At 25.5% G+C, this 13095-nt stretch overlaps 1 protein-coding gene across 1 annotated transcript in view; it reads right to left on the bottom strand.

Moving 5' to 3' along the window:
* Positions 1-13095, bottom strand: part of dnmt3ab (DNA (cytosine-5-)-methyltransferase 3 alpha b) — a 74600-nt gene that overhangs the window by 56876 nt on the left and 4629 nt on the right. The window contains exon 3 of the mRNA XM_062043150.1: positions 2504-2590. Coding sequence (XP_061899134.1) covers positions 2504-2590 — 87 coding nt within the window. The remainder of the gene's footprint in view (positions 1-2503; positions 2591-13095) is intronic.

Here is a 13095-nt window from a genome sequence, read left to right as displayed (position 1 = left end):
ATTATTTTCAAAGTAAAAGTTGATTTACAAGACAAAAAATATTTACAAGACAAAAAATATTTTGAAGACAAAAATGATTTTCAAGTGAAAAAAAGATTTTCAAGGTAAAAGTTGATTTTCAAGACAAAAAAATATTTTCAAAGTAAAAGTTGATTTACAAGACAAAAAATATTTTCAAGACAAAAAATTATTTTCAAGGGGAAAAAAAAATATTTTCAAGGTAAAAGTTGATTTTCTAGACAAAAGTTGATTTTCAAGACAAAAATGATTTTCAAGGGAAAAAAAGATTTTCAAGGTAAAAGTTGATTTTCAAGGTAAAAGTTGATTTTCAAGGTAAAAGTTGATTTTCAAGACAAAAAATTATTTTCAATGTAAAAGTTGATTTTCAAGGTAAAAGTTGATTTTCAAGACAAAAAATTATTTTCAAAGTAAAAGTTGATTTACAAGACAAAAAATATTTTCAAGACAAAAATTATTTTCAAGTGAAAAAAAGATTTTCAAGGTAAAAGTTGATTTTCAAGACAAAAAATTATTTTCAAAGTAAAAGTTGATTTACAAGACAAAAAATATTTTCAAGACAAAAATTATTTTCAAGTGAAAAAAAGATTTTCAAGGTAAAAGTTGATTTTCAAGACAAAAAAATATTTTCAAAGTAAAAGTTGATTTACAAGACAAAAAATATTTTCAAGACAAAAAATTATTTTTAAGGGGAAAAAAAAATATTTTCAAGGTAAAAGTTGATTTTCTAGACAAAAGTTGATTTTCAAGACAAAAATTATTTTCAAGGGGAAAAAAAGATTTTCAAGGTAAAAGTTGATTTTCAAGGTAAAAGTTGATTTTCAAGGTGAAAGTTGATTTTCAAGACAAAAAATTATTTTCAATGTAAAAGTTGATTTTCAAGGTAAAAGTTGATTTTCAATGTAAAAGTTGATTTTCAAAGTAAAAGTTGATTTTCAAGACAAAAATGATTTTCAAGGTAAAAGTTGATTTTCAAGGTAAATGTTGATTTTCAAAGTAAAAGTTGATTTTCAACACAAAAATGATTTTCAACACAAAAATGATTTTCAAGGGAAAACAATTATTTTCAAGGTAAAAGTTGATTTTCAAGACAAAAAATTATTTTCAATGTAAAAGTTGATTTTCAAGACAAAAAATTATTTTCAATGTAAAAGTTGATTTTCAAGACAAAAAATTATTTTCAAGGTAAAGTTGATTTTCTAAGTAAAAGTTGATTTTCAAGACAAAAATGATTTTCAAGGTAAAAGTTGATTTTCAAGGTAAATGTTGATTTTCAAAGTAAAAGTTGATTTTCAACACAAAAATGATTTTCAACACAAAAATGATTTTCAAGGGAAAACAATTATTTTCAAGGTAAAAGTTGATTTTCAAGACAAAAAATTATTTTCAATGTAAAAGTTGATTTTCAAGACAAAAAATTATTTTCAAGGTAAAGTTGATTTTCTAAGTAAAAGTTGATTTTCAAGACAAAAAAAATTTTCAAAGGAAAAAAAGATTTTCAAGGTAAAAGTTTATTTTCAAGACAAAAAATGATTTTCAAGGTAAAAGTTGATTTTCAAAGTAAAAGTTGATTTTCAAGAGAAAAAAAATTATTTTCAAGGTAAAAGTTGAATTTTAAGACAAAAAATGATTCCCAAGGGAAAAAAATTATTTTCAAGGTAAAAGTCGATTTTCAAGGTAAAAGTTGATTTTCATGACAAAAAATGATTTTCAAGACAAAAAATGATTTTCAAGGTAAAAGTTAATTTTCAAGGTAAAAGTTGATTTTCAAGACAAAAAATTATTTTCAAGGTAAAAGTTGATTTTCATGACAAAAAATGATTTTAATGACAAAAAATTATTTTCAAGGTAAACGTTGATTTTCAGGTAAAAGTTGATTTTCAAGACAAAAAAATATTTCAAGGAAAAAAAAATATTTTCAAGGTAAAAGTTGATTTTCAAGACAAAAAAATATTTTCAAAGTAAAGTTGATTTTCAAAGTAAAAGTTGATTTTCAAGACAAAAAATTATTTTCAAAGTAAAGTTGATTTTCAAAGTAAAAGTTGATTTTCAAGACAAAAAATGATTTCCAAGACAAAAAAAATATTTTCAAGGTAAAAGTTGATTTTCAAGGTAAAAGTTGATTTTCAAGTTAAAAGTTGATTTTCATGACAAAAAATGATTTTAATGACAAAAAATTATTTACAAGGTAAACGTTGATTTTCAAGGTAAAAGTTGATTTTTAAGACAAAAAATGATTCCCAAGGGAAAAAAAATATTTTCAAGGTAAAAGTTGATTTTCAAGGAAAAAATGATTTTCAAGGAAAAAAATATTTTCAAGGTAAAAGTTAGATTTTCAAGGTAAAAGTCGATTTTCAAGGTAAAAGTTAATTTTAAAGGAAAACAAATATTTTCAAGGTAAAAGTTCATTTTCAAGACAAAAAATTATTTTCAAAGTAAAGTTGATTTTCAAAGTAAAAGTTGATTTTCAAGACAAAAAACTTACAGGAAGTTGCTTCCGCTTCCGTGCTAGCTTGGCGTGCGCAGACGAGGTGCAGTTAGCCTGGTCCGTCATCAGGTCCAAGTTGTCTCGCTGCAAAGAAGGACAAACAGCACTTTTTGGAACAAAGTCATTTTATATGTTTGTAGTTATTCATTATTATTAGAATGTCTTTTGCTACGTGCGACTCCTTCTAAAAATACTATTGTAAAAATTTAAAACATAAAAATATGTCAAAATAAAGTTTTCTTTGGCAAAAAGGGCATAAAACAAACATAAAAATATATTCAAAAATTATAATTGACAGATCGATCTGAAGTTGATCTCGTAATATAAGAGTTGGAAGTAAAAAATAAAATAAAATAAAGTATAATTTTTATTTTATTTAATGTTTTTTAATTAATCTTATTATTATTTACTATTTTAAATTTTTGTGTTTTTCTTTGAAACTGTCATCGTTCAAAAGAGAAATATACTGTAATCAATATTGCTGTGAATTATTGAAATAAAATAAATAAATACAAAATAAATGAATATTGCTTATTTTTAACACTTCTACTAGTGTGGCCATTTTCAATCCCCAATCCTTTTAGTGGGATTTTGTTTTAAACAGTCATTGCTAAAAAAATAATAATCATCAATCAATCAAAAAATGGGGGCGGTATGGCGTAGTGGGTAGAGCGGCCGTGCCAGAAACCTGAGGGTTGCAGGTTCGCTCCCCGCCTCTCACCGTCCAAAATCGCTGCCGTTGTGTCCTTGGGCAGGACACTTCACCCTTGCCCCCGGTGCCGCTCACACCGGAGAATGAATGATGAATGAATGAGTTGTAAAAGTGAATGATGGGTTCTCACTTCTCTGTGAAGCGCTTTAAGTGTCTAAAAAAGCGCTATATAAATCTAATCCATTATTATTATTATTATTAATCAATCAAAATCAATGTTATGAGATATTTATCTATTTAAGGCTCGAATTACTTCACATCAAATATTCCACCTTGAAATATTTTACGAGGGAAATAGTATTTTTTTACCATAAAAAACGATGTTTTATTTGACAAAAAATGCAAAAAACCCAAAAAAAAAACATGTACGACTTTTTGTTAAACTTTTTTGAGTGGGGCTCTTTTTGATTTTTTTTTAAATATGCTCAAAAAATAATAATAAATTAAAATCAATGTTGTCATGAATTATTGACATTTCTCAGGCTCAAATTATTTCACATCAAATATTTCACTTTGAAATATTTTTGAAGTATTTTTTACCATAAAAAAACTATGTTTTATTTGACGAAAAATGCAAAAAAACAAACAAACGAACAAACCAAAAAAACCATGTATGACCTATTTGTAAAACTTTTTTGAGTGGGGCACTTTTTGGATTTTTTAAAAATGTGCTCAAAAAATAATACTGAATTAAAATCAATGTTGTCATGAATTATTGACATTTCTCTAGCTCCAATTATTTCACATCAAATATTACACTTTGAAATATTTTTGAGTATTTTTTTACCACAAAAAAACTATGTTTTATTTGACGAAAAATGCAAAAAAAACAACAACAATAACAACAACAACAACAAAAAACCATGTATGACTTATTTGTAAAACTTTTTTGAGTGGGGCTCTTTTTGGATTTTTTAAAAATTTGCTCAAAAAATAATACTGAATTAAAATCAATGTTGTCATGAATTATTTACATTTCTCGGGCTCCAATTATTTCACATCAAATATTACACTTTGAAATATTTTTGAGTATTTTTTTACCATAAAAAAGTTATGTTTTATTTGACGAAAAATGCAAAAAAAACCAACAACAATAACAACAACAACAACAACAACAACAAAAAACCATGTATGACTTTTTTGTGAAACATTTTTGAGTGGGGCTCTTTTTGGATTTTTTTTAACAATTTGTTCAAAAAATAATAATGAATTAAAATCAATGTTGTCATGAATTATTGACATTTGTCTGGCTCCAATTATTTCACATCAAATATTACACTTTGAAATATTTTTGAAGTATTTTTCTACCATAAAAAACTACCTTTTATTTGACGAAAAATGCAAAAAAAAAATTTTAAAAACCCATGTATGACTTATTTGTAAAACTTTTTTGAGTGGGGCTCTTTTTGGATTTTTTAAAAATTTTCTCAAAAAATAATAATGAATTAAAATCAATGTTGTCATGAATTATTGACATTTCTCAGGCTCCAATGATTTCACATCAAATATTACACTTTGAAATATTTTTCAAGTATTTTTCTACCATAAAAAAACTATGTTTTATTTGACGAAAAATGCAAAAAAAAAACAAACAAACAAAAAAACCCATGTATGACTTATTTGAAACACTTTTTTTGAGTGGGGCTCTTTTTGATTTTTTTTAAACTGTGCCCCAAAAATAATAATGTCATGTTTTTTGGATTTTTTTAACAATTTGCTCAAAAAATAATAATGAATTCTGAGTGGGGCTATTTTTGGATTTTTTTTAACAATTTGCTCAAAAAATAATAATGAATTAAAATCAATGTTGTCATGAATTATTAACATTTCTCGGGCTCCAATTACTTCACATCAAATATTACACTTTGAAATATTTTTGAAGTATTTTTTTACCATAAAAAAACTATGTTTTATTTGACGAAAAATGCAAAAAAACAAACAAACAAACAAACCAAAAAAAACATGTATGACCTATTTGTAAAACTTTTTTGAGTGGGGCACTTTTTGGATTTTTTAAAAAATGTGCTCAAAAAATAATAATGAATTAAAATCAATGTTGTCATGAATTATTGACATTTCTCAGGCTCCAATTATTTCACATCAAATATTACATTTTGAAATATTTTTGAGTATTTTTTTACCATAAAAAAATTATGTTTTATTTGACGAAAAATGCAAAAAAAAACCAACAACAATAACAACAACAACAACAACAAAAAACCATATATGACTTATTTGTAAAACTTTTTTGAGTGGGGCTCTTTTTTGATTTTTTAAAAATTTGCTCAAAAAATAATAATAAATTAAAATCAATGTTGTCATGAATTATTGACATTTCTCAGGCTCCAATTATTTCACATCAAATATTACACCTTGAAATATTTTTGAAGTATTTTTTTACCATTAAAAAACTACGTTTTATTTGACGAAAAATGCAACAACAAAAAAACAACCATGAATGACTTATTTGTAAAACATTTCTGAGTGGGGCTATTTTTGGATTTTTTTTAACAATTTGCTCAAAAAATAATAATGAATTAAAATCAATGTTGTCATGAATTATTGACATTTCTCGGGCTCCAATTATTTCACATCAAATATTACACTTTGAAATATTTTTGAAGTATTTTTTTACCATAAAAAAACTACCTTTTATTTGACGAAAAATGCAAAAAACAAAAAACAAAAAACAAAAAAAAACCATATATGACTTATTTGTAAAACTTTTTTGAGTGGGGCACTTTTTGGATTTTTTAAAAATGAGCTCAAAAAATAATAATGAATTAAAATCAATGTTGTCATGAATTATTGACATTTCTCAGGCTCCAATTATTTCACATCAAATATTACACTTTGAAATATTTTTGAGTATTTTTTTAACATAAAAAAACTATGTTTTATTTGACGAAAAATGCAAAAAAACCAACAACAATAACAACAACAACAACAACAAACCATGTATGACTTATTTGTAAAACTTTTTTGAGTGGGGCTATTTTTGGATTTTTTTAACAATTTGCTCAAAAAATAATAATGAATTAAAATCAATGTTGTCATGAATTATTGACATTTCTCAAGCTCCAATTATTTCACATCAAATATTACACCTTGAAATATTTTTGAAGTATTTTTTTACCATAAAAAAACTACGTTTTATTTGACGAAAAATGCAAAAAAAACAAACCATGTATGACTAATTTGTAAAACATTTTTGAGTGGGGCTCTTTTTGGATTTTTTTAAGAATTTGCTCAAAAAATAATAATGAATTAAAATCAATGTTGTCATGAATTATTCACATTTCTCAGGCTCCAATTATTTCACATTAAATATTACACTTTGAAATATTTTTGAAGTATTTTTTTACTATAAAAAAACTACCTTTTATTTGACAAAAAATGCAAAAAAAAAACAAAAAAAACAAAACATACATGACTTATTTGTAAAACTTTTTTGAGTGGGGCTCTTTTTGGATTTTTAAAAAATTTGCTCAAAAAATAATAATGAATTAAAATCAATGTTGTCATGAATTATTGACATTTCTCGGGGTCCAATTATTTCACATCAAATATTACACCTTGAAATATTTTTGAAGTATTTTTTTACCATAAAAAAACTACGTTTTATTTGACGAAAAAGGCAAAAAAAAACAAACCATGTATGACTTATTTGTAAAACATTTTTGAGTGGGGCTCTTTTTGGATTTTTTTAACAATTTTCTCAAAAAATAATAATGATGTCATGAATTATTGACATTTCTCGGGCTCCAATGATTTCACATCAAATATTTCACTTTGAAATATTTTTGAGTATTTTTTTACCATAAAAAAACTATGTTTTATTTGACGAAAAATGCAAAAAAACTAACAACAATAACAACAACAACAACAAAAAACCATGTATGACTTATTTGTAAAACTTTTTTGAGTGGGGCTCTTTTTTGATTTTTTTTAAATTTGCTCAAAAAATAATACTGAATTAAAATCAATGTTGTCATGAATTATTGACATTTCTCGGGCTCCAATTATTTCACATCAAATATTACACTTTGAAATATTTTTAATTTTTTTTTTTTTTGCCATAAAAAAACTACATTTTATTTGACGAAAAATAGAAAAAATAAAAAAATAAAAAAATAAAAAATACCATATATGACTTATTTGTAAAACTTTTTTGAGTGGGGCTCTCTTTGGACTTTTTAAAAATTTGCTCAAAAAATAATAATGAATTAAAATCAATGTTGTCATGAATTATTGACATTTCTCGGGCTCCAATGATTTCACATCAAATATTACACTTTGAAATATTTTTGAAGTATTTTTTTACCATAAAAAAACTACCTTTTATTTGACGAAAAATGCAAAAAAAACAAAAAAACAAAACATATATGACTTATTTGTAAAACTTTTTTGAGTGTGGCTCTTTTTGGATTTTTAAAAAAATGTGCTCAAAAATAATAATGAATTAAAATCAATGCTGTCATGAATTATTGACATTTCTCGGGCTCCAATTATTTCACATCAAATATTACACTTTGAAATATTTTTAAAGTATTTTTTACCATAAAAAAACTACCTTTTATTTGACGAAAAATGCAAAAAAACAATAAAAAAAAACATGTATGACTTATTTGTAAAACTTTTTTGAGTGGGGCTATTTTTGGATTTTTAAAAAATGTGCTCAAAAATAATAATGAATGTTGTCATGAATTATTGACATTTCTCGGGCTCCAATTACTTCACATCAAATATTACACTTTGAAATATTTTTGAATATTTTTTTTTACCATAAAAAAAACTGTTTTATTTGACGAAAAATGCAAAAAAAAAAACCAAAAAATAAACATGCATGACTTATTTGTAAAACAGTGGAAAAAGTTAGGACACCCCTGCTCTAAATGCCTTCATCACGGCAGGTGTGATGAAGAGTCTGCAACACGCCATTTTTTTTTTCCTTTGGGAGGTAAAAGAAACCACCAGGAAGATTTTCTGTCTTCAGGCTGGGTGTGTGTGTGTGTGTGTGTGTGTGTGTGTGTGTGTGTGTGTGTTTACCATTACTGTCGGAGTAGCTGCTTACTAGGGCTGTTGCTAGGCAACAAGATGGAGGCCAGTGCTGTGTAATGGCAACGTGGAAGCAAAATGACACAACTGCCTTACGCTTACTACTACACCCCCCCCCCCCCCACCCCGCAAGCAGCCAACGCCCTCGCCACATACAGTATGTCACACCATCATCATCATCATCATCATCATCATCAAACATGGCGCCAGTCCCATAATCAAGCATCGGCGTGATGAAGTCCATTCACAAAAGAGGCGAGCGAGGTTATGAATGTAGACTTTTTCAATGATTTTATGTCAGATTATTTCTGTCAATCACACGCTGGGAGAGAGCAGACCTGACATAAACACAAAAACCTGATATTTGATGTCAGATAAACACAAAAACCTGACATTTGATGACATTATTTGACATGAAATGTCAGGTTTTTGTGTTTATTTGACATCAAATGTCAGTTTTTTGTGTTTATTTGACATCAAATGTCAAAAACCTGACATTTCATGTCAAATAAACACAAAAACCTGACATTTGATGTCAAATAAAAACAAAAACCTGACATTTGATGTCAAATAAACACAAAAACCTGACATTTATAGTCAAATAAACACAAAAACCTGACATTTGATGTCAAATAAACACAAAAATCTCACATTTAATGTCAAATAAACACAAAAACCTGACATTTGATGTCAAATAAACACAAAAACCTGACATTTGATGTCAAATAAAAACAAAAACCTGACATTTGATGTCAAATAAACACAAAAACCTGACATTTGATGTCAAATAAACACAAAAACCTGACATTTGATGTCAAATAAACACAAAAACCTGACATTTAATGTCAAATAAACACAAAAACCTGACATTTGATGTCAAATAAACACAAAAACCTGACATTTGATGTCAAATAAACACAAAAATCTCACATTTAATGTCAAATAAACACAAAAACCTGACATTTGATGTCAAATAAACACAAAAACCTGACATTTGATGTCAAATAAACACAAAAATCTCACATTTAATGTCAAATAAACACAAAAACCTGACATTTGATGTCAAATAAACACAAAAACCTGACATTTGATGTCAAATAAACACAAAAACCTGACATTTGATGTCAAATAAACACAAAAACCTGACATTTAATGTCAAATAAACACAAAAACCTGACATTTATAGTCAAATAAACACAACAACCTGACATTTGATGTCAAATAAACACAAAAATCTCACATTTAATGTCAAATAAACACAAAAACCTCACATTTGATGTCAAATAAACACAAAAACCTGACATTTGATGTCAAATAAACACAAAAACCTGACGTTTGATGTCAAATAAACACAAAAACCTGACGTTTGATGTCAAATAAACACAAAAACCTGACATTTGATGTCAAATAAACACAAAAACCTGACATTTGATGTCAAATAAACACAAAAACCTGACATTTGATGTCAAATAAACACAAAAAACTCACATTTGATGTCAAATAAACACAAAAAACTCACATTTGATGTCAAATAAACACAAAAAACTCACATTTGATGTCAAATAAACACAAAAACCTGACATTTGATGTCATATAAACACAAAAAACTCACATTTGATGTCAAATAAACACAAAAAACTCACATTTGATGTCAAATAAACACAAAAAACCTGACATTTGATGTCAAATAAACACAAAAACCTGACATTTGATGTCAAATAAACACAAAAAACTCACATTTGATGTCAAATAAACACAAAAAACTCACATTTGATGTCAGATAAACACAAAAAACTCACATTTGATGTCAAATAAACACAAAAACCTGACATTTGATGTCAAATAAATACAAAAACCTGACATTTGATGTCAAATAAACACAAAAAACTCACATTTGATGTCAAATAAACACAAACAACTCACATTTGATGTCAAATAAACACAAAAACCTGACATTTGATGTCAAATAAACACAAAAACCTGACATTTGATGTCAAATAAACACAAAAACCTGACATTTGATGTCAAATAAACACAAAAACCTCACATTTGATGTCAAATAAACACAAACAACTCACATTTGATGTCAAATAAACACAAAAACCTGACATTTGATGTCAAATAAACACAAAAACCTGACGTTTGATGTCAAATAAACACAAAAACCTGACGTTTGATGTCAAATAAACACAAAAACCTCACATTTGATGTCAAATAAACACAAAAACCTCACATTAGATGTCAAATAAACACAAAAACCTGACATTTGATGTCAAATAAACACAAAAACCTGACATTTGATGTCAAATAAACACAAAAACCTGACATTTGATGTCAAATAAACACAAAAACCTGACATTTGATGTCAAATAAACACAAAAACCTGACATTTGATGTCAAATAAACACAAAAACCTGACGTTTGATGTCAAATAAACACAAAAACCTGACGTTTGATGTCAAATAAACACAAAAACCTCACATTTGATGTCAAATAAACACAAAAACCTCACATTAGATGTCAAATAAACACAAAAACCTGACATTTGATGTCAAATAAACACAAAAACCTGACGTTTGATGTCAAATAAACACAAAAACCTGACGTTTGATGTCAAATAAACACAAAAACCTGACATTCGATGTCAAATAAACACAAAAACCTGACATTTGATGTCAAATAAACACAAAAACCTGACATTTGATGTCAAATAAACACAAAAACCTGACATTTGATGTCAAATAAACACAAAAACCTGACATTTGATGTCAAATAAACACAAAAACCTGACGTTTGATGTCAAATAAACACAATAACATGTTGCATTTATTAATGAATGACAATCTGGATCAGATACTTTTTATTTCTAATGTCGCATATTTAAATGTTGTTCAAATCCAATTACTTTTGAACTGAGATTCACCTTTAAAACATTAATATTATTAAAAGAATTACGTTTTTTCACAGGACTATTTATTTAAAAAATTGTAATATATTTATGATACTATATTTCAAAATTTTAATAATAGTTTTTTCGAATTTAGATATTTTTTTAATTTAGGCTGTTTTAAATATATCTAATTTTAGAAATATAAACATAATATACATATACACACACATAAATATGTAATACTGTAAATATTTAAAAAAATGTATGTCATTTTTTTAAAAGTTTGATGTATATACAGAATATATATGTCTGTAATTAAATTTTTATACGCTTTTTTTCATTTAGGTATACATCTTTTAATTTATATTTTCTTTTTAAATGGTAAATGGTCAGTCTTTATATAGCGCTTTACTATCCCTGGAATAATACCCAACTCATTCACACACTGATTTTTAAGTTGAATATATATTCATATTCTGTTCACTTTATGCACATAATATCTATTTGTTTTAAATTTCAATATAATAAAAAACATTTTTTAAGTTTGATATGTCTATATTTTGTTCACTTTATATACGGTGCACTATATATATATTTATTATTTTACACTTAGCTATACATTGTTTAATTCTGATATTATTTGAATTTTAAAATATATTTTTTTAAATTATATATTTTTTTTTTCATTTTGGTATCTTTAATTTTTCAATATATTTTTAAGTTTAATATATATATTTTTATTTTTTTTACATTTAGATACACATTTTTTAATGATGATATTTTTCAAGTTTAACATATATTCTATATGTTTTATCTATATTTTCTCCACTTCATATATATATACATATATATGTATTTTTTCACATTTAGATATTCATTCTTTAGTTCTGATATTTTCTTAAGTTTAACATATATTTTTATTTTGTTCATGTATAAAATCTATATTATTTTACATTTCCAATTTTTTTTATTCTATTTTTTCAAGTGTAGTAAATCTATATTTTGCTCAGTTTATATTCTTTATATATTATATAAATTAACATATAATATGTATTTATGTTTCGATATATATTCTTTACGTCTGATATTTTTTCGAGTTTAATATATATTTTAAAAATTAAATCTATTCATACTTTTTTTTCATTTTGGTATATATATCTTTTAATTTGGAGGTTTTAAGTTTAATATATATTCGTATTTTGTTCACTTTATCTGCACTATTTTTTACTTCTAGAGGTATATTTTTATTACCATTTTTTTTTAAGTTTAACATATCTGTTGTCCAGTCATGGCAATAAAAACTTGAAAATAATCTGTCTCGGGTTCTCTTATAAAAAAAGAAAAATTACATCTATCTGCGATTAATTTTGAGGTTAATATGAACAAACTACGATTAAATGTTTTATTTTGTTCATATATAAAATATATATTTTTTAATTTAGTTATGTTTATAATTTATTTTTTAAATGCATATTCTTTAATTTTGATATTTTCTTATTTTAATATATTTGTATATTTTGTTCACTTTTATATAATTTATAAATATATATATTTTTAAATTTAAATACATATTCTTTAATTTTAATATTTTTTCTAATTTTATATATTTATTGTGTTCATGTTTAAAAAATGTTTTTCATTTCGGTATATATATTTAATTTGTTAATTCCTAGTCTTTCATTTTGCTATTTTTATAAGGTTGAAGTGAAGTGAATTGTATTTATATAGCGCTTTTCTCTAGTGACTCAAAGCGCTTTACATAGTGAAAACCCAATATCTAAGTTACATTTAAACCAGTGTGGGTGGCACTGAGAGCAGGTGGGTAAAGTGTCTTGCCCAAGGACACAACGGCAGTGACTAGGATGGCGGAAGCGGGAATCGAACCTGCAACCCTCAGGTTGATGGCACGGCCACTCTACCAACCGAGCT

The sequence above is a fragment of the Entelurus aequoreus genome, linkage group LG03, assembly GCF_033978785.1.
Source record: "Entelurus aequoreus isolate RoL-2023_Sb linkage group LG03, RoL_Eaeq_v1.1, whole genome shotgun sequence".
Lineage (NCBI taxonomy): Eukaryota > Metazoa > Chordata > Actinopteri > Syngnathiformes > Syngnathidae > Entelurus > Entelurus aequoreus.
This window is presented reverse-complemented; position numbering and strand designations above follow the sequence as displayed.